The sequence below is a fragment of the Mizuhopecten yessoensis genome, unplaced genomic scaffold (genome assembly GCF_002113885.1).
Source record: "Mizuhopecten yessoensis strain PY_sf001 unplaced genomic scaffold, ASM211388v2 scaffold10225, whole genome shotgun sequence".
NCBI lineage: Eukaryota > Metazoa > Mollusca > Bivalvia > Pectinida > Pectinidae > Mizuhopecten > Mizuhopecten yessoensis.
The window spans coordinates 39595-66347 of NW_018408440.1; the positions used below are offsets into that span (position 1 = coordinate 39595).

The window sequence follows — 26753 nt, forward strand, 5'->3', positions numbered from 1 at the left end:
GCAACCGGGAGGAATGACAGTATATGGTCGCCTTGATGGGAACATTACAGTGAACAACAAACTAAGAGTATCCTGTTATCAAGTTGTGGCCAGGTTAGATATCCAGATGTTGAAGTGTGACCAGAATATGAAAGTGTGGCCTCTGCATCACCAACCATTTGGGATCAAAACGGACAAGCATAAACAGAATATGTAGGTAACCCCTTCTACATCAACAAGACATCTAGTTACTGTAAATATAACGACTCCTAATAAGGTTAAATCTTTTGCTCGAGTTGTATCAATCCTCATTATCTTAATGATAAATTGCATCTTTTCTCAAAATATAGGTAAAAAGNTTTTTTTTTTTTTTTTTTTTTTTTTTTTATCATGTGACAATCCTTTTGAATGATGAACCTAAGACATATACCTTGGACTGCTTCTTTAAAATATTGTAATAGATAAAGCATTCCAAAAGATTCCAAGAACTTGCATGGCGTTTGTTTACGATTCAAAACAAAACGTCTTAATTCATTTTTCATTTTTCTGTCATGACATTATTGTATGTTGATACAACTCAGCCCAGAAGTCTTTATCCTAAATTTATCTACGTGATCTGCGTCCTCACCTTGCTCTCATTAGTTTGTGCTTCGTTTTCATCTTGCGATCCTCATACTTCCGCTCTTGAATTTCCCGTCGCTCATTAACAGTCAGCAGCTCGTACTGAAGGTCTTTCACCTCTTTCTGTAGCCGTGTAATCTGATCCATCAGCGACCGCTTCCCAACGTCAGTCAAATGTTGTTGCTGGTGAGAGATATTAAAACAGTTACCATGTTGTCCCTGTTCCTGCTTTGGAAAGGGTAATTATTGAAATGTATAACATGCTATTTTCATGTAACCACACTGTTCTTTCTATCGTGATCCCAATAATAACAGCTAAACAATTCTTTCTATTGTGATCCCAGTAATTACATTTAATAAGCAAACAATTCAATTCCGGTTTTTGCAAAAGATCTCTAAAATTTCTCACTTTACTTTAAAATTACAAACGGTAAAGGTAAATCAACAAAGAGAACATATTGTCAATGAATTGAAATTGGTGATTTTTGGATAAGCATCAAAATGTTGTTGTTCAACAAAAATATATCACAATTATGAATGAAGCGGTGCATGTTTAATCAGCAAACATCTGCAATCGAAAAATTGCTAAAGGATGTCTTAACTGAAAGCAGATATTTCGAGAATACATAAAAAAATGTAGATACAGATGCATCTAATAGAATAGCTTAAGGGGGTATAAGCATGCAGTTTTACTGAATAAACGTTTGTCAATAAACAAAGAAATGCTAAATGAAATAACAGATGCTAAACAGGTTAACAATGTGGATGTGTCTATATCCTCCTAATGAATTACAAACATTTTAGCCTATTAATTTGTGTTTTCTTGTGATAATATTTGTAGTGGCGTCCTTAGTTCATGAATTTTCTTTGATCACTTTATTTTCATAATTTTTTAAACAAAACTAAATAACCTTTTACCGGTATCTTCATTCACAACCTTAGTGGCATTAAAACACAATGTACATGAAGAACATGTAACGTATGTAAGCACGTTCACTGCATACAGATAAGTTGGTACTTCCACAACACAAAATGTTCAAACAACTACTCTCTGCAACTGGAACAATGCTAAAACAAATGGCATAGCAATCTTAAGATGGAAATTATTTTTGACAATTTTACATAATTATTAATAGTGTTTTTATGTAATTCTTCTCTACCAAATGAAACCAATAAATTCCATGGACATTGGCTGTTGATTTTTGTTTTTATGGTCACCTTCTAGGACACTTCATGGATTCTTATGGATGTAGATTTCTATAAAATGATCAATCGTATTTCATTATCTCAATTCAGATCAGAAAATCTTGCCATAATTGTCAGAAAATCTTAACTTCGGATCAAGTGTTCTTATGGGCAAAATATTTGTTACTACATTTGATGGCAACAAAACTACGAATGTAATATTTGTTTCAATATAATGGACTCGCGTCAATATGGGTTTATATAATTAAAAAATTATACATTGCCCTAGTGTTTATATTTGGGAAGTAGTTATTTTCAATTTTCAAATGTCGTTTCAGTTTTATTTATGATAATCGAAGAAAATTAATATATGTTTGTTTGTGACTTGATTCTTTTAATATATCTAAAAGAACGTACTATCAAATGAAATAAAAGTCATCAGATTAAGAGTTTCCATTGTATTAAGTTTGATGGTGGTTAATTTGACATTCAAATGTTTCAAAGCATGCGAGACAGCAGGTATTTCATATCATATGAGACAGAACACAGCTAGCACTAGCAGAATAACATAACAGACAGAAGCAAATGAAAGAAAACAAAAGCAGAGACAAAATATAACTAATATATATATATGTGTGTCTAAAAGCTAGCAAATCAAACCCCTGGTTATAATACCTTGGAATCCCAGGAGTTGCCTAAATAAGCATTTGAATCCTGGCCGAAGCATAAAAGAAACAATACATAATTACATGAACGGCTGCAATGATTTGATTTTCAACAATATCTCCAGTAGTTCTTAAGGAGATATGCTACCTTATATTACTATGACACGTGTCTCCCAAAACAGGTGGCTAATTAAGACCGGAAATAGACTGGGACCGCAACGAAAAGCGCGCTCCCTAGTTCTCAAGATTGCTATAACTGACAAATGTGTCCATTGATGACGTGTAATTAAGGCAAACTTCATTGTTATCACTCTGGCAATCTCAGAATAGTACAGTGGATGAATAGTTTCAATGGAGTAAACTCTTGGGTAATGTGTAAAAGGTAGCATACAACCTTCAGCCTTAATCAACAGTTAAAACAGTATTGGATATTGAATAAAACAGGTTAGGTCAGATGTTTAATGAAGAAGTATTTTCAATTAATTCATGTATATAATATATTCTCACTTAAGAATAGGCGGATAACTTTAAATGCAATTAAATTGGTCATGTTAGAAAAAGGAATTTGTTTGAAAGATATTGCATAGGTTTCAACAATTCAAAAGTGAATTAATGCTTGAAGATGATGAAATGCTATCACAAATTATTGCATATTATAGTTCATGAATATTATAATGAATAAAGGCTACAATAAAAATGGCTTGTTACTCTGGTCTGTTACGAAATGTTTATGAATGTTTCACACTTCTAGCAAACCTTGAAAACTATGCATACATATAAGACACAGACACAGATGCTAGAACAAAATAATCTTCTTCAACCTGTTATTTAACCAAGAACATCACTGATTACTGCAGTAAATCAGCGATTGTAATGAAATATGATAGAATGGCACAAGACATAAACAGGTGTAATTATAAACATGATTAATTCAGCTCAAAAATAAATAATCAAGGTAAGCATGAAAAAAATGACACATTGCAATAACTTTATAACTAGGCTGAAAAAAAATTGAATTATCATATTTTTTAACAAAATACATTATTTAACAAGTAAAAGGCTAAAAATGCAGAATGAAGAATTTTTAGAATTATAAATTTTTAAATAATATTATAATAATACATAATAATACAAAATCATTATTATGGAAAGTTACCATTTCCAATGATGTCTGGTTTCGATCAGCCATATCCTCCATCTTCGACTCTAGATCAAGAATGGTGTGCTGGAGTTCACGATTTTGCTCAGATACTTTTGATTCTCTCTGTTTTAGGAGCGACACCTGGTGTTTTAGTTCAGAAACAGTCTGATCTAGAAGTGTCCTGAAAGAAAGCGATATATATTCAGTAAAAAGACTTTGACTGAAAGTAGTCAGATTGGTAAGTCTACTCGCTTTAAATTTTGAGACTGGACATTTTAAAAGTATTTTTGGTTAGAAAACTGTTTATGAAAATGATACCTTTTTTACACTTTTTTTTTTCCAAACAATTTTTTGCTTTGGTGCAGTAAGGCATCAGAAAGTCAGTAGAGTGTCAAAAGGCTCTGACAATTATTTCTGTTTCAAACATTTAACAAATCAGTCAGTTTTTATATGATGGTCATTACTTTAAAATCACTGTTGGTTTTCTATTATATTTTTCTGAAATCTTCATTGAATTAGTTATTTTACACATGTAATATTATTGACCTTTTATTGGATATGTTGGCAGTAGTGCAGGGCCATTAAAATAGTCTTCATTTGTTTTAATAGATTCAAGTATGAACATGTTATTTGAACCAGTGGTATCTTTGGAAATAGGCAAAACAGTATGATATTAAGAGGAATTAATGTTAAATTACATAAGAACTCAACCAATATATATAGAGACAAATGGGATTCTAAGAAAACATGAATATCTTAACCAAGATGTAACATACAACAATTTGATGATAAGAGGAATTTACTCTGTTTTGAATATATACCTTTGTAATTTTTCTGCTTCAAGCTGATTTCGAAGTTGAGAAATTTGCTCCTTTTTGTCCATGAGTGTATGTTTTAGATCATCAGCCTGTGCCAACTGATGCTCGACAGAACGAAGTTTAAATGATACGTCGCTGAAATCTTGCTGCAATTTCTCTGCCTAAGAATAGAAAAGAATATAAAAGAACTTAACTGATGTTTACAGATCACAAGTATTCCCTAACATTTAATATTGAAATTTTCAGCACCACATCATTGAAATATCTTATATCAAAATGCTTGACTTATTATCAAGATAATTCAATTAACATTGAATAAATATATTTCTTCAAAAATTGTTTGACTTAATACAGTATATAGTATCATTTCTTTAAATAAATACTGCTCAAGAATTCCAGTTACATTGAATACAAGGCTGAAAGGAGGGGGCAACAAATAGGACAGACTGAAAGATATACAGACACAAAAAGGTCAACAGACAACATTAAAACAGATACATACATGTATAATTGGTATACAACTCCACACTGAATTACCTCCCTTGCCAACAGGTATCTTATGGTGACATAAAAAACGAAAAGAGAACTCAATCAATTAAAATCCTAATGTTATTAGAATGAGATTTACTTATTTAGCTTAAATTAACCTTCAGGTGATTTTTAAAATAATTTTCAACATTGATAAATTCTTAAAAAAATAATTATAACAAAAATAACATACAATGTAATTGAAATCTGTAATAAAAGATACCTGTTAGAAAGAGGAGCAATGTGTAATGCTGATAGTTATCTGTACATTATAGATTATAAACATGAAGCATAAAATCTCTTTTATTATTTGGTTTGGCCCTTAATCAAATTTGCAAGTAGTTGGTATATTTGTATGTGCATTCACTTACTTCGGGTACTTGACCATCTCCTGTCTAGCGTGTTTAATAGTAAACAAAGACAGCAATTGTGACCAGTCATTTTGAAAAATATATATAAGTATTACACATTCTTTTATTTTCAATGTTGCTTGATGTTGATTAAATAATTTTGTGTTTTATGAAATTATGGAAGTGAAATATCAATCTATTTTACATAAACTTACATGTAATGTACTTATAAAAGTGAAATACAAGTTTATGGATCAATTACCCAGATTATAATTATAAAGGGCTTAAATTTCCATATCACTAGAAATAAAAACTAATTGATAATAGCTACTACTGTACCTCTTATCCAAATTACTACTATCATTATTTATTTTCAGGATTGTAAATAAAATATCCCAGCAACTTTTCCAAATTTGAGCTCTTTTTGCTACACTTCCCATGTCGTAATAATAACACACAGAGTTTATAAGAAATACAGTTGAAAAAACATTACCTATTAATTCTGATAATGATGTCAAAAATTATATATAGTGTACAAGAATAATAGGTCTGGTTTCTTAACAGTGGAAAAAAGATGAATATTTCATATTTCGATTGATATTTTTCAAAATGATTTTACAAGTACATTGTACAGTAAAATGAAATAAAAATTGTGAAAGTCATTTGAATATATTTCATTCACTAAAATCAAATTTTGACAAAGGATTTGAGTGAAATACTAAAAGCCAGGTGTTTCTGAGAAAAGTAAATAGGGAAGAAACACATCTAGCATTAATTAGACATGAAAATAAAAAGATTTACGAGAAAAATCCTACAGAGTTCAAAGGACTACAGAATTAAATGTATTAATATCAAAGAAGAGTTCATTAATTTGAGTAAAGAGTGAATTAATTGAAAATTCGAGTATTTTAATCAGAGTATATAATACATTAATTAAAATATAAAGATGTTTGAGCTTATAGGTGGCTCCTATTCACACATTTAATCTACGCTCGGTCTCTGAACACCACATCAATAATAACTACGATATAGCTACATATTTTGAAGATATAAATGTGTACGTGCTAATTTCATTTAAAATTTATTTAAGAGATTAGAGGAAAAATAAACAAATCCATTAATGTCATATATGTTAATTTGTATCAATGATTTACCCGTTCGATATACGAAATTGATATAAAGTATTTTGTGGAACAGATATTGGCAATGTATGTTGTCCCCTGCTAACTGTAAAACATGTATTAGGTACACTGTATTTGAATTCTTATACATTTTTTTCAAATGGTTGAATTAAAAAAAATATATATATATATAGTATAATTAATTATAGATCCCTTTCTTGTAGTCTGGATTTTTTGTATCATTTTACTTATGTGATGACAAATTAACTAAAAAAGTCAGAATTGGTGATATTTTTATATTCATTAAAACAAAAGAAAACATATATAAGTTTGTGGATTTAAAATGATCGCCCTCAGATAAAACACACAAAAATGCCAATTTATATGAATGTTTTTCTCAAAAGTTTTTTTTAATCGGCTACATTTTTATTAAGCGATTAAAATTTAGAACAACTAGAATCTGTGCATGCATTGAAATTACAGTAACATAATAAATTGTTCCCCAGTCAAAAATCAATAAAAAAAAAATATATATCAAATTTTATTTTTCATTTTTATTTTGCCTCCTCATTTCCAATTAGCCTCTAAAATATTTTAGGATTTATAAAGAACGCATATAAAAAGAATTTCACTAAAAAGCGAATCATTTTCATTCTTGATTTGGTAACTTTTTCTGTAATGATTGACAGCTGTGGCAAACAGGGATCAGTTAAATATGCAATACCCTTATTTGTTTCCAAAGAATAAACATATTTTTCATCTACACAATATACTGAAAGATATCTACATTTCAACATCCGCTACCTACTTACTTTATCAACGAAAATCTGAGCCCTTGGAACAAACACCTTTAATACACAGACGGGTGGGTTAGACAGTTGGTATAAGGCACTGATTTCTCATTAAAAACAATTTTGGGAAGGTAAGCTTTCTTGAAGCCAATGTTTAGACAGATAAGTTTTCTAAAAGCCAATGTTTCCCTCAAAAATATTTTGTGATACACACAAAAAAACTTCAATTATCAAACACAGATTTGTATGTCTGCAGATAGCCCATTTAAAACTTAATTTTACAAAAAAAACAATTACAAAAAAAATCATTTTTAAGTATGAAATATTGTTGATACAAAATTTCTTTCATAAATATGATTAAACATGTATTTGTTTTTAAAAGTATTATGCATAAATAAAAGAACAATGACGTTGAAGAAGACCTATTTTGGGGAAAAATAAGCCTGCTGATTGTTTTTGAGAAATCAGGACCAGAGTAGTGTGAATAGAATGAGGTAAGTTATTTCAGCAAACCATTTGTTCGTAATTTGAGCATAAGGCATATTATTAAATCTATAAATAAGCTACCAGGGACTAATAGAATGCATAAGATTCAAAGCAATTAAATTTTGTGTACGTTTCTTGCAAAAACATTTTTGTTAAGGGACAAATCATTAAAGCAAATTTTAGAGAATAGCTACCATTTTATTTTATTCCTTTTGAATAGTCATTAAGTATACATTTATAGAACAAAACTTATTCTCTATCATGAACAAAACTGATAAAACTGATATTCCTGCAAAATTATTATATAACCTACCCGCTTCTCTGCTAGGTCTGCTCGTGAGCTCAACGATTTCATGGCGACTTCCTGAGAGGCTGTGGAATGAGCAAAAGATGTCTCCGATTGACGAGTCGTTGACCTTTTCTGCAAAATTAGAAATAAAATAAAATTAAAAACACATAATAACAAGAAAGCAGCACAATACATTAGTCACCCCTGTCAAAAGATCACCATTTTCTAAACACTAAATGTCAGACTAGAGGACTAGAAATTGCTTATCAAAGCTTATTTACATTCAAATAGTATATACATTATAAACAGCAACAAAAATAAATAAATAAAAACAGAAAAGAAATATATAAAAAAAATTAAAAATGGATCCCTCCTCCCCATAGATATTTGATAATTCAGGATCCTATGATATATAACACATGACGTTCCATCAGAAGGTCTACTTATAATATTTTATAGCTTTTTAGGCCAAGTCACTAAAATCTTAAAAAAATATTTATATCTTACCCGCTCCAGTTCATCTTCAAGGCTTCGTTTGCTAGATTCCAGGGATGCGTTCTTTTCCATAAGTGTTCTCACCTGAGTCCATACCTGGAATAAAGTTAATCAATGGATAGTTTTTCCTTCAATCAGCACATCAATAGGATATACAGAAACTACATGAAGTGTTTCTAAATGCATGAGAAAATGACAATACATTTATAAAATATGTTTGTTGTATGAGAGTAAAAATAATTGATCATAATTACATGAATAAAACATTTTGGAATGACTGAACTAAAATCAAACAAAATTTAACAAACTAGTGCCTAGAAGCTAATGTCTATGGTTATAAATCTCACAAATTTGTATCTATGACATATTCTGTGTATCACCATTAGAAATGAGATGTGTGTTTCTTTTACAAAACAATGAATCCCATTTTGTTAAATTAACAAAACATAAAAATTAAATCATAAATTTAATACGTAATTTAATTAAGTACATCAAACTTTATCATGACATTTTATAAATTATATGTATCTAATTTTGTAATCGTTCATCTGAAAACCAGAGGCAATTTTTTATCCATATCAATAATTTTACTTTTTATCTATCATTTATATTAAGTAAAAGACTGATGTTGGCTTAGCTTGTTTTCCCATCCTTTAGAAATACAGGTATTGTTTAATGTTTCTTAGTATCTGTTCAGCTGTATTATCAATGAACTATTTTAATATTGAATTGAATTAAATCTTTTATATAATTGATTTGATTCATTTATCAGTTACGTACATCAGGACTTAGATGACCTTACATCAGCCTTCAGTGTACATGTTATCTTCAACAAGAGGTATACAATCATAAAGTTGTTTCCTTAGCATTCTTTCCAAAGGTGTAAAACTTTCATGAGACACTTGAATCTGATTTAGTATGAATTGGGGGGTGGGGGTGAAAATTTAATTTAAAATAAAAATATATTAAAACGATTTAAAGCATTACATATTTCAAATTCCATGCTAATAGCTTTTATTATATTTTTGAGATTGAAATAATGATCTTTGCTCTGATGATCTAGTAATTATACCAGTCTTTCACACTTCGTCCGATATCACTAAAATCTACAAAACTACTAAACAAATCCATCGCCACACTTAAAACATATCTTTGAATATCATACAAACACACCTCAAATAATGCTTCTTTACATTCTTGGCAGCATATTGGATTCCCCTTAATTTTACACCACTTAATGTCACATTTCTGTCAATGTATACTCAATGTTAACAGATTTTAATTGCACAATTAGAAAAAATGTTACTTAATAATGAAATGTCAGGAAATATCCAGAAAGAAAATAAAAGGAATATTTCAAATTGATATTTTAGAAAATAATAATAAATATTTGTTAAATAGCTGTAATATTAAGTGGAATACTTTTTATTTGCCAAACTATAAAGGGATCTTGAAAATTAGGCATAAAACATTATTTTTGTATTTACTGATATAGGACAATTGTTTCCAAAAATCACTTCTGAGCTTGAAAGCTTGATACTGGCACCTTGTGGTGTACACATAACAATCCAAAGTTAGAATAGATGCCCCTAATAGCACTCTGTCCTTGGAATAGAAAGTTCAGATATATATGTCAAGCGCAGAAACCAAGCATTAAATATTATTATTTGAAAACAATTTATTTAGTATAATCAGAAAATAAAAACTCCACAAATAAAATGTTAAAGTTAATTTTTAGATAAAAAAAAAAGAAAAAACACACACAAACTAAATTATTAACTTAATGTTAAATTTTGGTATAGATCAGTTTTGAATGAATCATTAAAAAAAACTATTGGTAATTACTGTATAGTTTCATCAATATTTTTTGAAGCAGTACATTTTTTTTTAAATTCAGAATAGGATATTTCTATTAAAACTAAGAGATTTCTGTGTCCTTAAATTCACATACTGTTATAAACAATACTCCATGATAAAACAGTAGCAACTGTGGTGTGATTATTTGCTTGAACTATTATGTTCCGTGATGACCTGAGTGAAAGTTTTGTCATTATATGTAAAGTAGTAAAATATCAAGTACAAAATGGTAAGATTATAACCCAGCATCCTATTAAAAAATAAATGTAACTATTCCTTTCCGAAATTCCTTTTCATATTATTTCTTTTAAACAACTTTAATGAAGTCAATTAATTTCTACTGAAGACTGGAGATATGCCCTTTTTGAAATGTTCACATACAATATGCACTTATACTCTGCTTTTCTGATCATGAAATAGTTAAAGATGTGCCTGACAATGATATCATTTTTTACCAGTAAACATTTACCGAGGTACCTAAGTACTGATATGGAGTTATCACTCTGTATAGACCAAAATGTAAAGGACAGGTTTGTGCATATTTGGATTTAAGTGTACGCAGCTGTGACCTTAGATTTTCATAATGGATCAACTTTTAAAAGCACCCATCAGCTTTATTCTTCTGTACTTCCATGTAAACTTTAGTAAAAGGAGAGATGTTATAGCTTGAATATGTGACATAAAAATGAGAAATAGGAAAAGAAAATTAATTAAGTAACTTGAGAGAAAACATTCAAGAGAAGCATTCTTTGAAAGCTATAATACGTAGTATATATGATTAAGTTGAATGATCAATGATATTGATGTTTTGACAAACTAAATGACATGAAATGAAATAAAGTGAATGAAATGGGGCTGAAATGAGTATTACACACATAACCTGAACCACAACAGGCTACCTAGGGGCACATGGGTGATGACCTGCTCAACATTTTTTAGACATATCGCATATTTGATATAAACTAATGCGATAAGTCATCATGCATGCATATAATAATATAATACTAATATACAACATTTGATATAGTGCTCTAGCTAGCTAACATAAGCCACTCTAAAGCGCTTTACAGTACATAGATATACAATTAATACGATTAGAATATACAATTTTTGAGGAATTTGCAGGAGCTGCCTTATCAGGCGCTAACTACTAGTCATATGCCACCTGGCTAATATCTCCCTGTTTGTGTATGCCTGTGTGTGTGCTGGAGATTTATTTTGTTCTAGTTGCAGTGGGACCGTGCTTCCAACGGCATATATTATAGTGCCACCTCACTTGAATGCTGCATCACAGATACCGCAACATCCACCCCAGACTATTTTATACTCCATCTGGATTGTTGGTTTTGTGTGGGCAGGAGAAAAACACTTTCTCTGATATTCCATGCGTGCGACGACATCGGGGATCGAACCCCAGTCGCCTGCGTGGAAGGCCGAAGTGTTAACCACTTGACCAATCCGCCAATATACATATTTAAGACAATTAGATTGTAAAATGTTACTGGTGGTCAGGAACTGATGGTAAATCATTGGAACTCCAAAGTCCCTGTCGACAGTACAAGAACGGTGAGGCTCTGTCGACAGTACAAGAACGGTGAGGCTCTGTCGACAGTACAAGAATGGTGAGGCTCTCCATGAGCTTACCATCACTTACTACTGCTTATAAGGTCTTGGTGATTGAGACAAAACTTGTAGAGTGAGAAAACCAGGTTTTGCTTTGAGTAACAGAACAACAAGTTTTAGATACCCGTTTCAAAGCAAAGAACTATATCAACATAACAAATACATTGCACCATTACTTCAATTCAGTAGATATTCATTTTTTATGTTTGTTATTTTCAACAATGTATTCATATATATGGATGAATTTACAAAATTAACCAAACTCCATTGCCAAAAACAATGACTCTGTTTGAATTAGTCAGAACCCATATCTTCAGGATGTTTACTTAAGCAATTAATATCTGTCCTGACTGAACGACACAAAAAGTGCATTTCTCATGAAAATGAAGTGATTGACTGTAAAGTGCCTTAAAACATGCAGCGCCATAGTTATGATAATGATAAAGGTGAAGGATGGCTTTGTTTCCTGGTGTTGATAGTTGACAGTGACCTAGTTATGATAATGATAAAGGTGAATGATGGCTTTGTTTCCTGGTGTTGATAGTTTACAGTGACCTAGTTATGATAATGATAAAGGTGAAGGATCGCTTTGTTTCCTGGTGTTGATAGTTTACAGTGACCTAGTTATGATAATGATAAAGGTGAAGCATGGCTTTGTTTCCTGGTGTTGATATTTGGCAGTGACCTAGTTATGATAATGATAAAGGTGAAGGATGGCTTTGTTTCCTGGTGTTGATAGTTGACAGTGACCATTAAAGCTAGGCCTGACATGCTGATGTATATGTTACTACAGTTGGGCTGAGAGGGCAACAACATACAGAATGACAGTGAAGCAAAGAGTGACACAATGAAGAAAAGCTACAACAAATCAAAAAGTAAAGAGTTTGACAACAGAAAGAACTAGAATACATTTAGAGAGAATCTGTAATTATAATTTTGACAAGATTGTTTGTGCTTTTTCCATATTCAGCAATTCATTGTTTTCTCGTTCTATGATTATCCTTTTCCCAATTTATGGGGGATGGGTAATTCTTCAAACAGTAGGAGTTACTTCCCTTCTTAACAGGGGTTGAATTTTCAAACCGTTTTTAATTGATTAAGGGAGGACTATAGTTACTAGCTATTTTAGATGAAGGCTTATAACACGTTTCTTTAGACAGAGAAAGAAAGAATATCTTACAGAAAATATATCATGATCAAGGAAGAACAACAAAACAGACAAGAATTGCTGAATATTCCAAAAACCACAATTTCGCCTTGCAAACATCATCCTGGTTTTAGAAATTAGGCAATTCATTAACTGGTCCTTAACGAAGAATAACAGAAGGGATGAAATGACTACAATGGTCCATATCCAGACAGTTACAGACAAAATAAACTCAAAATGGTGGTATGGTACATACATTCCTAGATCTCAGGATCTGGAAATGAAAGGGTCAATAAGTCATAAATTATGAATACACACATGTAAGTTATGATGATCAATCAACGATGGGTAACAACAGGTGCATGGTTAGTTTAATATGAGATACAGCCCCAAGTTCTCAACAACAACAACAACAACAAAAATAAACTGGCTTTATCATTTTTTTTCAGAATTTTGCTTTTACAATAAAATGTTCATTATGATATTCACTTCAAACTTGGAATAAAGAAAAGACTTTCCATATATTCATTAATTTCAAAATAAATCGTTTATATATTTTTGATTTTAGTAAAAAAATATGTAAAAATTATACTAAGCAAGGTTTTTTGAACATTTTAGATTATGTGAAAAAAATGCATGCATTTATGAATATTTTTCATAAAGGCACAGCATGAATATTTGTATAATACATATTAAAATTTCATCAAATATTTTATATTGATGAATTTGTAATGCTCCTAACATTTTTTTGTTCATAATTTGTCAGGGTGTAATTCACAGTCTCGCTCAAGAAATTGAAGCCTTTATTAATTATGATGTTTCAAGACGAACTACTTATTGAGGCACTAAAACTAGCTTCAATAATCTTAGAGATAAATGTCAGCTAATGTATGGGTTCCTGTCATATTTTTCTTTTACTTACAGGTATAGTTACTGACAAGGTTATGAATTATCATCGTGATTTTAAATGCCTTAGATCCAAATGCTCATGATTTGAAATTTATTAACATTAAACTAGACACTTTCAAATGCTTCAGACCTAGACTGTACAGTCGACAGGGCCTTGCCATTAGAGATAACATTGACATTATCCAGATAAAATTAATATATTCAAAATATCATTATTAACTAGAACATATATATCAATTTACAAGACAATCCTTTTACCTTATCACATTCATCAAAAATGCATTTTTATTGAATTTACTTAACAATGGATTACTCTTGGTCAGGAATATTTTCACTATAACTCAAAAGTATATTTTTCAAACACAAATAAAAGATTTTTGTGGTAATTTCATTCTTTATGAAAATAATAAAAACATAATTCCAACAGATAAGATTGATTTGAAAAAAAAATGAAATAATAATTATTTATCTAATTAGAATGGTAATACCATGTTTTAGATCACAGATTACCTCGGTCATAAAATAGATAAGGGGATTTAGTAGTAACACCGGAGTAGGCTCAACAGAGGGCAGTTAACATGTATCCAACATTTCGCCAGGAATGGCTTTATTGTAATAAGGCCAAATCATTGAACAGAATTTTACAAGCCATAATACCACAATTTACTAAAGACACAGAGTCATACAAGGAAAACAGAAACAAAAATAATATCAATAATTGATATCTAATTATAATAATTTGAGGTTGTTACATAACGCTCTATCACAATCTAGTTTGTAGGTCGTCTCAAAGCAGTTCACAAATTATTATCCGTGATTATAGGGCCTTTGCAACCAGCCAATATATTTCACAACTCCCTCGGGAGCATACAGCTGGAGCTATCATTTCGGCGCTCACAGCTAGCATTCAACAATTCTAGCACTGCCCAACCACATACTCTTTTACAGCTGAGTAGACTGGAACAAGCGGAGTAAAGTATCTTGCTCAAAGATACAACACAGTGCTGTGACGTGACTCGAACCCACAACCCTTCGGTCGCGAGCCCGGCATCCTACCACTAGACTACCGTGCCTCCTTACATAAATCTCATATCTGAAAAAAATATTTGCTCCTAGTAAATTATAATATTTGCATGTGATGTTTAAAACATCCATCAGAACAAGGAAAATAAAGTCTGGTCAATTTTCTAATTGGCATTAAACAGAAAAGATTTTCTAAATCAAATCAAACACATTATCAAGAGTTTTCTTGAATGACTCTGCAAGATGAGTAAAATGGGGCATGGCTAATGTTAAATCATGTTAAATGATTATGGGGAAATTAGCCCAAAAAACATTCCACGAAACAAAGATGGAACAAAATAAATTATATAAAGTCCATGTATGCAAGTAATTTACAAAGGCCTACAAAAAACAAAAAAAAACAAAAAAACAAAAATAACATATGCATTATTTTTGCAACCAAAATATTTTCTATCTAGAAAGATAAAATAGAAGAAAGAAATTGAGAATTCTAGCGAGATTTTTAGCTGAACTAAACCTTATTCATACTTGCCAACATTTTGAAATTTCAATGGGGGAGATAACCAGTACTCCAAATTAAACGCATAAATAAAATTTGTGTAAGTTCACCCTTAAGAAAAAATAACACTTTTAAATAGCATCTTCTGAGCTGTTCTTTCAGATGAAATCATCAGGTCTTAGAAAACAGGAATAGTTAAGCAAATTAACTGGTTAAAAATACTCAATTTTTGGGTTCAAAATTAGGAGTCTCCCTCCTTAAATAGGGAGAGTTGGCAAGTATGTTAATTCATGATGGATGTAGAGATTAATTTATCATAAAGATAAATAAAGAAAAGAAGATACCAGGGAACTTGTTATCTAGGTGTTTGAGTATTAGAAACATGAAGGTTGGGCCCAATTAAACTATCAGTAGTCGTTCCGAAGGAGTATTTAATTTAACTGTTTGATTTTACTGATTCTTCCTATTATGATGAACAGACAAACTAAAAAACATCATCAGTAAATGCTTAGTAGGAAACGAACATTTGCTGTATAGTTGTTAAAATTCACAATTTTATGCACGGAACTTACTCGCAGGGGTTTAGTTTTGTGAATCACAATTTCTGTAAGTCTATTTCAGATTTTTATTTTTATTTTTTTATTTTAACTGCGATTTTTTTATTTAGTGTACATGTACTTCTTTCAAATTTTAGTTTTGATCTAGTAGCCTCAGCTCGACTGATATCACAGACGGGTGAGGTGTGGTTGTTAAACATCATTTGCTTCTAAAAGAGCAGAAGTTTTTTCCATATTCTTTAAAAAATTGAAAGGAAGAAGATTAGTCTCTCCAATATGCCATCTGTTTTTCCAAAATGTTCAGGATAAGTTCCTGCAACTAAAAACTAACTGGTAATAGACAGAGCAGATACATGTCGATGGGGTGAGCATATTGGGAACAAGGTGCTCCTAAAGATGATATGCTTGTTAAGAATTATTTGGGAGAAGTGTTGGTTTCATGTTCATGCAATATTCCTAACAGACGGTGCGGGTATATTGTCTATAGATTAGGCTGCCATGACATCATTCTTATCACCTTGGTACTTTCTAGAGGTCAACAAGTGCAGTGATGACTGACACCTGCTAATTAATTCCCGGATAGGTTCAATATTAGACAGGTTTATATCAAAACTGTAATTTTTGAGATTTAGAAATTCGTGTACAGCTCATCATCAGTATTCCAGCCATCTAGGTCCCACCCAAAGTAAATATAAGGAATTACAAATGATTATTGGAGTAACTTTGTAATGGAAAAGGTTTACCTGTCCCTTAAAAATACTGGCTGTCTAGAGGGAGAACTGGATTCATAATGGCTGCAGTAATGAGTTTTGATTGTAAACATATTAGCTACGTATATATACTACACTCATAATTCTTATTCTTGTCTCAGAAAAACATATATTGTCCATGATTCTTTGTTCTTCTTTTTTAATTATACAACGATTTCAGGTGTAGCAAAAAACAGGGGCAACCGATTGTATAGCCCTACAGTATATATACTGATGATGTATGGCCACCTTTATCTAAGGACATCTATACATATATATATTGTGGAAATATTTTTAATTTTGTTAATTGAAATACCAAGAGTATCCTCCCTTGCCTTAACCTATCTTACTTTTATAAACTTCATCCTGATGTTATGCACTATATCATAAACACTTTAAAAAATGAAAACAAAAATCACACGCTCATACAAAAAAAAAATCCCAATATAAACCACAGGTTAAAAAAAGTAGTGTAGCCACATGCAAATCTTCTCTGATTCACCATACCAAAGCTGATATAATCTAACTTCCAAAATGGTAAAACGACCTTGATAAATCAGTCAAATGACCTTGACCTTACCTTGCTAACCTCCTGGTCAAGGGCAGTGTTGCGATTTTCCATGTCGGTGCGTATCTTGATCTCTGTCTGGAGCTGGGCCTCAAGGCGATCTGTTGCGCCTTTGGAACGACTCACTTCCTGCAAATTGGTACTGGCCTCCTGTGGATGAAATAAGGACTAATTTGGTTGTCTATTAAATATTAGGAATATATTACTTATTGGGCAGATTACCAATATGTTTATAAATGCAGGCAGAGTTGCAGGAAAACCTTGGTTATTCCTCTACCTACAACCTCTCCTTATGTACATCATCACTGCACACATTATATACATATTTATTTCAAATGGTCAGTTTTCCTTGATCACCTCAAACAGCAAAGTATAACTTCAGATAGCTTTCACTATTCTGCAGAAATTGACAATAAGCCTTTTTCACATAGAAGATGGAATCATATGAGGTTCTTTTATTTAAACTGTTAAATTTCAAACAGGACTTAAATTATAGCATACAAAATACAAAGAGCAGAATAAATTATGCTCAGTAATGATCTAACGCAGTAATGATCTAACAAGAGGCCCAATGTGCCTGAATTGCTCACCCAGTTTAATACAAATGTGAGAAATAACAGCTCATTATTGCAGGTCAGCTAAAAACATGGGGAAATAGTATGCAGAATACTATTCAAGGTATTTCCTTTGTGAAGGGTCAATATTGACAAATATTCCTTGGGTTTTTTTGAAGGATGAATATTTCCTGGTAATAACATACCATGGTAACAAAAATCTGAAATGTGTCACAATAATATTTCGAAAGTTAGTTAAAAATATTCTGTTTTTTCTGGGGATGTAACTCTGACCTGTTCCTTTTCCCTGAGTTGTTCCCGTAGATGACCCAGCTCTCTGTTGGCAGCGTCTAGTCTGTCCTGGGTACTCTCTACCTCCTTCTTGTGATAATTCTTCATGTCTCCCAGCTCCGACTCAAGCCTCGCTATCGTACTCTCATACTTTGCCTAGAAAAAAATATTTTCAGTTAAGGTATCTATCTCACAAACGCCATGTTTCATCAATACTACAGTTATTTTTAAATCAAGATTTGGAATAATAATATAACCATATCCAACCTTGTAAGTTAACATGTTTTTAAACAAAGTTATTTTCAAAACTTGAATGTAATTTCTCATTCTTAACTATTTCTATAATTATCATTTTTTTAATGGAATACACCATATCCAGGATTTTAAATTATCATCGAAAGACAAAAAATATGTTTACACTTTTACAAATTCAGATGATTAAAAATAGATTTAAAAATTGAGTTCTTCTACTCCGAATGTCAACAAATTGTCTTACTGCATTGCCTATGGCATCTGCCTCAAGTCTCATCACGTAGGTCTGTTTTTTCTGGAGTTCGTCGCGGAGTTGTCGGTTTTGTTTGGTGCTGCCCTCTAGGTCCTTTTCTACCTGTGTTACATGTACACTACTCTGGTACTGCTTGTCTATACCAACAAAACAACATGGACTAATTAGTCATTTCCTATCTTCCACAATTCAGTCATCACATTTTACATCAGTCATTATGAACACATTTTTGTACAGTTACAAGTGACACTGATACATAAAGCTCAGTTTTTCCAGTGCCTGTGGTTTTGTTGGATAATTAAATGATGTGCATGTGACATATATTTTGTGCCAATTTTGACTTTTTTCCATTAAATGTTATATTTAAATATAGTATAACTGCGGAGACCTAGTATCTCAAATGCTAAAAGGAAATATGTATTTCAGTCGACTTAATCATGTAATACCTTAAACTGAATTCACAAATATGTCAACCAATTTGTCTGTTTTAAGTGTAATATAACTAGCTAGGCCCGACCATATTTCATCAACAAACAACTCTTGTCCAACAGGTTCAACCGTTTGGATCGCGATAAACGAAAATGGTCCTTAAGTATCCTTTATCTTTTCATAGTGATATATAAGAACACAAATTAAGGTTGATACACGTGTCTCCTAACACAGAAATGTTATACACATGATAAGGTACCTGAATTGCGTTGTTTGTCTCTCTTCAGCTGATCCTCCATGGTCTGCATTTTTGAGACTGATTCTGATAACTGAAAGCACAAAGTAACATTATTACACATTCAGTATTTCAACATCTTTAAGAAGCAATGCCGCTTAAACACCACCAGGAATAATTTATCAGCTGAAGTGGTTAACATTGATAGTTTAAATAGTTTTAAGAATTAGGCAAAACATACACTGGACAGATTCGATCATGCACACAAGTTTTATCCGTCCTTTTAATTTACTATGTATATATATACTTATGTGACTATTAGACTTCACTAGTCGAGATGTCCTGATTTAATTTAATGTAAGATACCATTCTTTGTGCACTCTACCATCAACCATTTGGGAAAAGGCTCTATATATAAGGTGGACAATTTGTGCCCAATCCCATGTGTGTAATAGATGCAAATAAAAATATGTTTAAATAAAACAAGAGGCCCAGAGGGCCTGTATCGCTCACCTGGATACCAAAGCAATCATGGCAAAATATTCTCCAAATAAGATCAAGGGAATATGCCAGACCCCAAGGCCAATCCTTGTAGCATATCTGTATTATATTCTTCATGCCCAGCAATTTTATGTATGGTTATGGGGTGGGGATCTCAACTGTTTCCAAGCTTTGACTCAGAAACTAGGTCCCAAGGGTTGTGGCCAGACCCCAGGATCAATTATAATATCGTGACTGCATTTGTCTCTTTTTGCCCAGCATTTGTATATATAGTTTTGGGGTGGGGATCTCAACCATTTCAAAGTTATGACCCAGGGGTTAAGTCTGCAAGGATGGGGCAGACCCTGGGGTCAATTCTAATATCATGACTGCATTCGTCTTTTTATGCCCAACAATTGTATATATAGTTTTGGGGTGGGGATCTAAACCATTTCGAAGTTATGACCCAGGGGTTAAGTCTCCAAGGGTGGGGCAGTCCCCAAGGCCATCCTGGAAGCATATGTGCAATCATCTCTTTATACTCAGCAATTGTATATACCGTTATAGGGTGGGGCTCTCAACTGTTTCCAAGCTGTGACTAACAAACTAGGTCCCTAGGGGTTCGGTCAGACCCCAGGGTCTATTCTGATATCATGACTGCATTCGTCTTTTTATGCCCAGCATTTATATATATAGTTTTGGGGTGGGGATCTCAACAGTTTTAAAGTTATGGCCCAAGGACTATGTCTCCAAGGGTGGGGCCAGACCCTATAGCCATCCTAGAAGCAAATGTGCATTCTTCTCTTTATACTTAGCAATTGTATACCATGGTTATATGGTGGGGATCTCAACCATTTCCAAGTAATACACTTTTATTGGCTCCACCCCTTAGCCCGGAGGGTCAGCCCCACCATTTGTACAATTTTGAATCCCTGCCTCCCATGAATGCTTCCGACCAAATATGATCAATATCCATGGCATAGATCTACAGTAGAGGTCGTTTATAGCAATATAGCCAAATTGCCCCCTTTTTGGCCCCGCCTCTCAGCCCCCTGGGGGGTCAGCTCCATCATTTGTACAATTTTGAATCCCTGACACCTAGGGATGCTTCCAGTTAAATATGGTCGACATCGACTTCTTAGCTCCAGAGAAGAAGTCGCTTAAAGCAATATAGCCAAATTGACTCCTTTTGGCCCCGCCCCTCAGCCCCCTGGGGGGTCAGCCCAACCATTTGTACAATTTTGAATCCCCACCACCTAGGGATGCTACCAGTCAAAACTGGTTGATATCCATGGCATAGTTCTACAGAAGAAGTCGCTTAAAGCAATATAGCCAAATTGACTCCTTTTGGCCCCGCCCCTCAGCCCCCTGGGGGGTCAGCCCAACCATTTGTACAATTTTGAATCCCCACCACCTAGGGATGCTACCAGCCAAATTTAGTTGAATTCCAATCAGTGGTTAAGAAGAAGAAGTCGTTTCAAGAAATTGTTGACGTACGGACGGACGGACGGACGGACGACGGACGCAACGGTCTGGCATAAGCTCACCTTGGTCCTTCGGACCAGGTGAGCTAAAAAGGAATCATTTAATGAAATGCTGATAAATAATATCATTACAAGCCTTAGGCTTTCCACTGATGTCATACCTATGAAATACCTATGAGATGGTAAAATATTAAACATTTGTTTAAAATATTTTAAATGATTTCATTTGACTTATTTTCAGGTGACTATTAACTTGTATGTCTTGACATACACACCTATCGGTCTAATTACTTACCTTACTGGCTATTTACTTGTATGTCTTGACATACATAACTATTGGTCTAATTACTTACCTTACTGGCTATTTACTTGCATGTCTTGACATACACACCTATTGGTCTAATTACTTACCTTACTGGCTATTTACTTGTATGTCTTGTCATACACACCTACTGGTCTAATGACTTACCTTACTGGCTATCTCCCTATTGTCCAGTTCCAACTGTTTAGAGAAATCCTCCAATGAGTGGATTTTATCCATGTGTCGTTGCCGTTCATCCTCACTGTACTTAGTGGACAGGTGTAAATGTTCAAGCTCTCGCTGGGCAGTGGTCAGTTCCTTCTTAAGGGTATTAACAGTTCTTCCATCTATCTCGTTCTGTTTTACAGATTCGTTAAGCACCTTAATCTCATGTTCTTTTGCACTTTTATCACGTGTTGTAAGCTCCAATATGTTGTTAGACTCGGCCAGGCGAATTTTTAATGTTTCTAATTGTCGCTCGAGATTCTGAAACCAAACAATTTCTTTTATTTATGTGCGCATTTGATTTGTTTGTGCATCTAATTTTCGATAAAACTGGACATTAAGAGGAACTCACTGTATTCCTTGAGAGGGTCAGCAAGCTACAAAACTTTGGGCTAACAGCTCAATAATAGTCTGGGTCAGTGGCTAGTTACGTCACATTTATGTCTAACAGTCTAACTTAACCCAACAACACTGTACTCCTACATCAGCTAGATGATCAGTATATCTATTTCGTCTTTGCCTATTGCAGAGTTATCTTCTCTTGTGAACAGGTATTGATAAATTACGTTGTTTTCTCAAAAATTGATGACGTTACTCTCACAAACAAATGACGTAATAATCAATACTTGCTCACAAGAGCAGATAACTCTGCAATACGCAAAGCCGGAATACGAATACATGTACTAGTTGTAACCTTGACCTCTACCGTTTGAAGGGAACAATGGCTTCTATGGGATACCTGGGGTACATGCCAATATGATTTATGGGAATGATGGGACATTTGTTTAGAAGACTGACCTCGTTCTTTTGGGCATCAATCCTTTGATTAGCACTGTTGACCTCAGCCTGCAAACTGCGACCTTTCTCTGCCTGCATTCTCTCCTGAAGGTCAATAGATGTGGCCTTGACCTTCAGTAGTTCCTAATGAAATATAACAAGCTTGTTCATTTGCCACATGATTACAGTGATTTCAGTAAGTTAATTATTACTTTCAGTAAGTCAATTATAACTTTCAGTAAGTCAGTTATTACTTTCAGTAATAACTGACTTACTGAAAGTAAGTCAGTTATTACTTTCAGTTACTCAGTTATTACTTTGAGTAAGTCAGTTATCACTTTCAGTAAGTCAGTTATTACTTTTAGTAAGTCAGTTATTACTTTCAGTAGGTCAGTTATTACTTTCAGTAAGTCATTTATTACTTTCAGTATGTCAGTTATTACTTTCAGTAAGTCAGCTATTACTTTGAGTAAGTCAGTTATTACTTTCAGTAGGTCAGTTATTACTTTCAGTAAGTCATTTATTACTTTCAGTATGTCAGTTATTACTTTGAGTAAGTCTGTTATTACTTTCAGTAAGTCACTTATTACTTTCAGTAAGTCAGTTATTGCTTTCAGTTAGTCAGTTATTACTTTAAGTAAGTCAGTTATTAATTTCAGTTAGTCAGTTATTACTTTCGATTAGTCAGTTATTACTTTCAGTATGTCAGTTATTACTTTGAGTAAGTCTGTTATTACTTTCAGTAAGTCACTTATTACTTTCAGTAAGTCAGTTATTGCTTTCAGTTAGTCAGTTATTACTTTCGATTAGTCAGTTATTACTTTCAGTATGTCAGTTATTACTTTCAGTAAGTCATTTATTACTTTCAGTATGTCAGTTATTCCTTTGAGTAAGTCAGTTATTACTTTCAGTAGGTCAGTTATTACTTTCAGTAAGTCATTTATTACTTTCAGTTAGTCAGTTATTACTTTAAGTAAGTCAGTTATTAATTTCAGTTAGTCAGTTATTACTTTCAGTCAGTCAGTTATTACTTTCAGTAAATCAGTTATTACTTTCAGTTAGTCAGGTATTACTTTCAGTAACTCAGTTATTACTTTCAGTAAGTCAGTTATTGCTTTCAGTTAGTCAGTTATTACTTTAAGTAAGTCAGTTATTAATTTCAGTTAGTCAGTTATTACTTTCGATTAGTCAGTTATTACTTTCAGTATGTAAGTTATTACTTTGAGTAAGTCAGTTATTACTTTCAGTAAGTCAGTTATTACTTTCAGTATGTCAGTTATTACTTTCAGTAAGTCAGTTATTACTTTCAGTTAAGACAGTTATTACTTTCAGAAAGTCAGTTATTACTTTGAGTAAGTCAGTTATTACCTTGAGTAAGTCAGTTATTACTTTGAGTAAGTCAGTTATTACTTTCAGTAAGTCAGTTGTTACTTTCAGTAAGTCAGTTATTACTTTCTGTAAGTCAGTTATTACTTTCATTAAGTCAGTTATTACTTTCAGTAAGTCAGTTATAACTTTCAGTAAGTCAGGTATAACTTTCAGTAAGTCAGTTATTACTTTTAGTAAGTCAGTTATTACTTTCAGTTAGTCAGTTATTACTTTCAGTAAGTCATTAATTAATCTCGCTGAGTCATATGTTACTTTCAATAAGTCTTCCCAGGATGTAATTGGGGGACAGTTCAATTTTGAATTTAAAAATGTCTTTGAACAGAGACAAACAAAAAATTAACCCCACTGCCGATTTATTGAACATTAAACCCTATTTTTTATGTCACAACAAAAGCAAAGAATGATGTCACTTTCAATAATCAAATGGCATCATACTACAGCTGGGGCAATTACAAAAGAAAGCATTCTTTTCACTGAAACAATTCCATTTTAGGGGTGCGAAAAAAATATCAGTATTATCAGTGTATAAGATGAAGCCTCATGCTTGCTTATTTAGAATCTTATCCCTATGAGATTTTCTGTCTCACCCCATTATTGGAAAATTCTCTGTATACTCCTCACTTTCATTAATTCAAATCCCAATGACTAATTAAGGTTGGTTGACAGTATAAGAATGTGGATAGCCCAAAATTGAAAACATAAAGGAAGGAATTATTAAAACTGTGGTAATTGTACAAGCGAATGATAAGAATATAATTTCAATTCAAATTTATTGTGTCAAGGTATTTATATTTGGCAGAGGTTTTATTTTTGCTCTGTATAAATAGATATGCGAAATGTTCAGCCCATCATTTTATTGCCACTCTGACACAGCATTAGCTAGCTCTGCTATCCTCTACCAGCATCATTGTACACATCTAAATCCCCAACACTGCTGTCGTTTGACTTTGTGAAGTTAACTCATTCACTCCTGAAATTTCATAATGAACTATTCCAACTTTTGAATTGGAAGAGTTCAAATGTGTCTTCGGGGGTGAATGAGTTAAAGTGCAATGCTATGCCGGCGTGTTATCCCACTCGAAGACAGCTGATGTTTGAATGTTTTGGCAGAGTTATCCCACCTTTTCATGTGTTTCCTGCATTGTTTGAATCTCATCTTGGGCAGCAAACAAATCATCTTGTAAAGCCTTCACACGGTTTTCGTAAGTTTTTAGCTGAAAACACCACCAAGTTTTATAAATCGTTAATGATAAGCAAAACACAAAATATCAATAGCCATTATATATTGAAGAATATATGCTACTGTACCCATTATTATAATTTGTGTTGGAGTTATCCCCCTTTTTCATTTATAACTAAGAAGTCTCTTTCAAAAAAGTCATCAATTTATTATTTATGTCAACATTTTTATTCATAAATTTTATTTTTCAATTTATTATAAGTGCAGAGCTATCATGTGAAAGAGATGATAGAGTTATGTAGCATATATCCTTACAACTAAATTTGATAAAAACACACTTTGTTAGAAAATAAACATATTCATCATTCCAGGATCCTCATTATCAAGTTTTAAATCAGCATATTAATGTATTGAAGAAACCTATATATCAATGATATGGTCTTGATTATCAAAATTCAAATTCAAAACGTTGTGGAATTCAAAAACTGGCCCTAAATGACCACAGCCGTCGATGGGCCGTTAAACATAAACAAACAAAACAAAAATTCAAAAACATCTTCACCACAAATAATCCTAAACCTAGCTACGTGTACCTTCATTTTAGACTGAGTGAGGAAAATGTAGATTTGAAAATCTGACTTAGCATATTTTTAAGCACTGTAAATTTGGATCCTGGGAATTGAAAAATATCAACAACAAAAAAGAAAATCAACCGTCTCACCACAATAAACCCTACCCAATCCTGAAACTGTCACACTGTTACTGTGTAAATAAAATTTAAAATCAGATATCTAAATGTGACTTTATGTACAGTAATGTTTGCTTCATTTGAAAAAAAATTTGTCAGATTCTATGAAAAAATTATTCAACTTCTGTAAGGAATTTGTGTAATTGTAAATCATTATAATGCAATCAGCAAAATATTGGCTTTATAAAGGGGTTTTATCATTTTCACCAAGAGAGATGTTTTAAAGGAATGGTTTAGATGCAAACAGGGAACCTTACATAATACTAGGTAAACCAAAAAGGTAAAGGAAACAAGGACATGATATAGATGTTTAACTGTACATAAACAAGGGGCATTTATAATATCAAGGTTTCACTGTATAGAAATATTAATGAAGGGCATTATATTATGTTTTTACTTTACAGTGACAAATAATAGCAGCCTATTATATCATGGTTTACACAGAAGAAATACAACAAGAGGCCCAATGGGCCTGCATCGCTCACCTGGTATTAATCTCACACTTGTAAACTTAAAAGTGGACTAAAATACAGCTACAGGCAGAATATCAGTGTGACCTTGAATGTCAAACAATGACATTAGGTTGAAAGTGGGTCAAGGTCATTCATTTGAACAAATTTGGTAGCCCTGATTGCTACAGGCTAAATATCAGTACCCTGGGCCTTTTGGTTATTGAGAAGAAGTTGTTTGAAGATTTTAAGACATTTGACACCTGTGACCTTGAAAGTTGGTCAAGGTCATTCATTTGAACAAA

General features: G+C 32.5%; 1 protein-coding gene across 10 annotated transcripts in view; it reads right to left on the minus strand.

The window, feature by feature from the left end:
* Positions 1–26753, minus strand: part of LOC110459778 (interaptin-like) — an 80650-nt gene that overhangs the window by 13242 nt on the left and 40655 nt on the right. For 6 of the 10 annotated variants that reach the window (XM_021512214.1, XM_021512206.1, XM_021512209.1 and 3 more), the window contains 15 exons: positions 25193–25285; positions 22704–22826; positions 21849–22166; positions 19440–19509; positions 18743–18888; positions 18250–18402; positions 17414–17551; positions 13353–13370; positions 8482–8565; positions 7999–8106; positions 4912–4965; positions 4413–4570; positions 3607–3772; positions 2461–2499; positions 608–783 (listed from right to left, as the gene is read on the minus strand). In XM_021512214.1, coding sequence (XP_021367889.1) covers positions 608–783; positions 2461–2499; positions 3607–3772; positions 4413–4570; positions 4912–4965; positions 7999–8106; positions 8482–8565; positions 13353–13370; positions 17414–17551; positions 18250–18402; positions 18743–18888; positions 19440–19509; positions 21849–22166; positions 22704–22826; positions 25193–25285 — 1844 coding nt within the window. Of the gene's footprint in view, positions 1–607; positions 784–2460; positions 2500–3606; positions 3773–4412; positions 4571–4911; positions 4966–5308; positions 5333–7998; positions 8107–8481; positions 8566–13352; positions 13371–17413; positions 17552–18249; positions 18403–18742; positions 18889–19439; positions 19510–21848; positions 22167–22703; positions 22827–25192; positions 25286–26753 lie in introns of all 10 variants that reach the window. The other 4 variants (XM_021512208.1, XM_021512207.1, XM_021512211.1 and 1 more) reach the window with 4 other exon arrangements.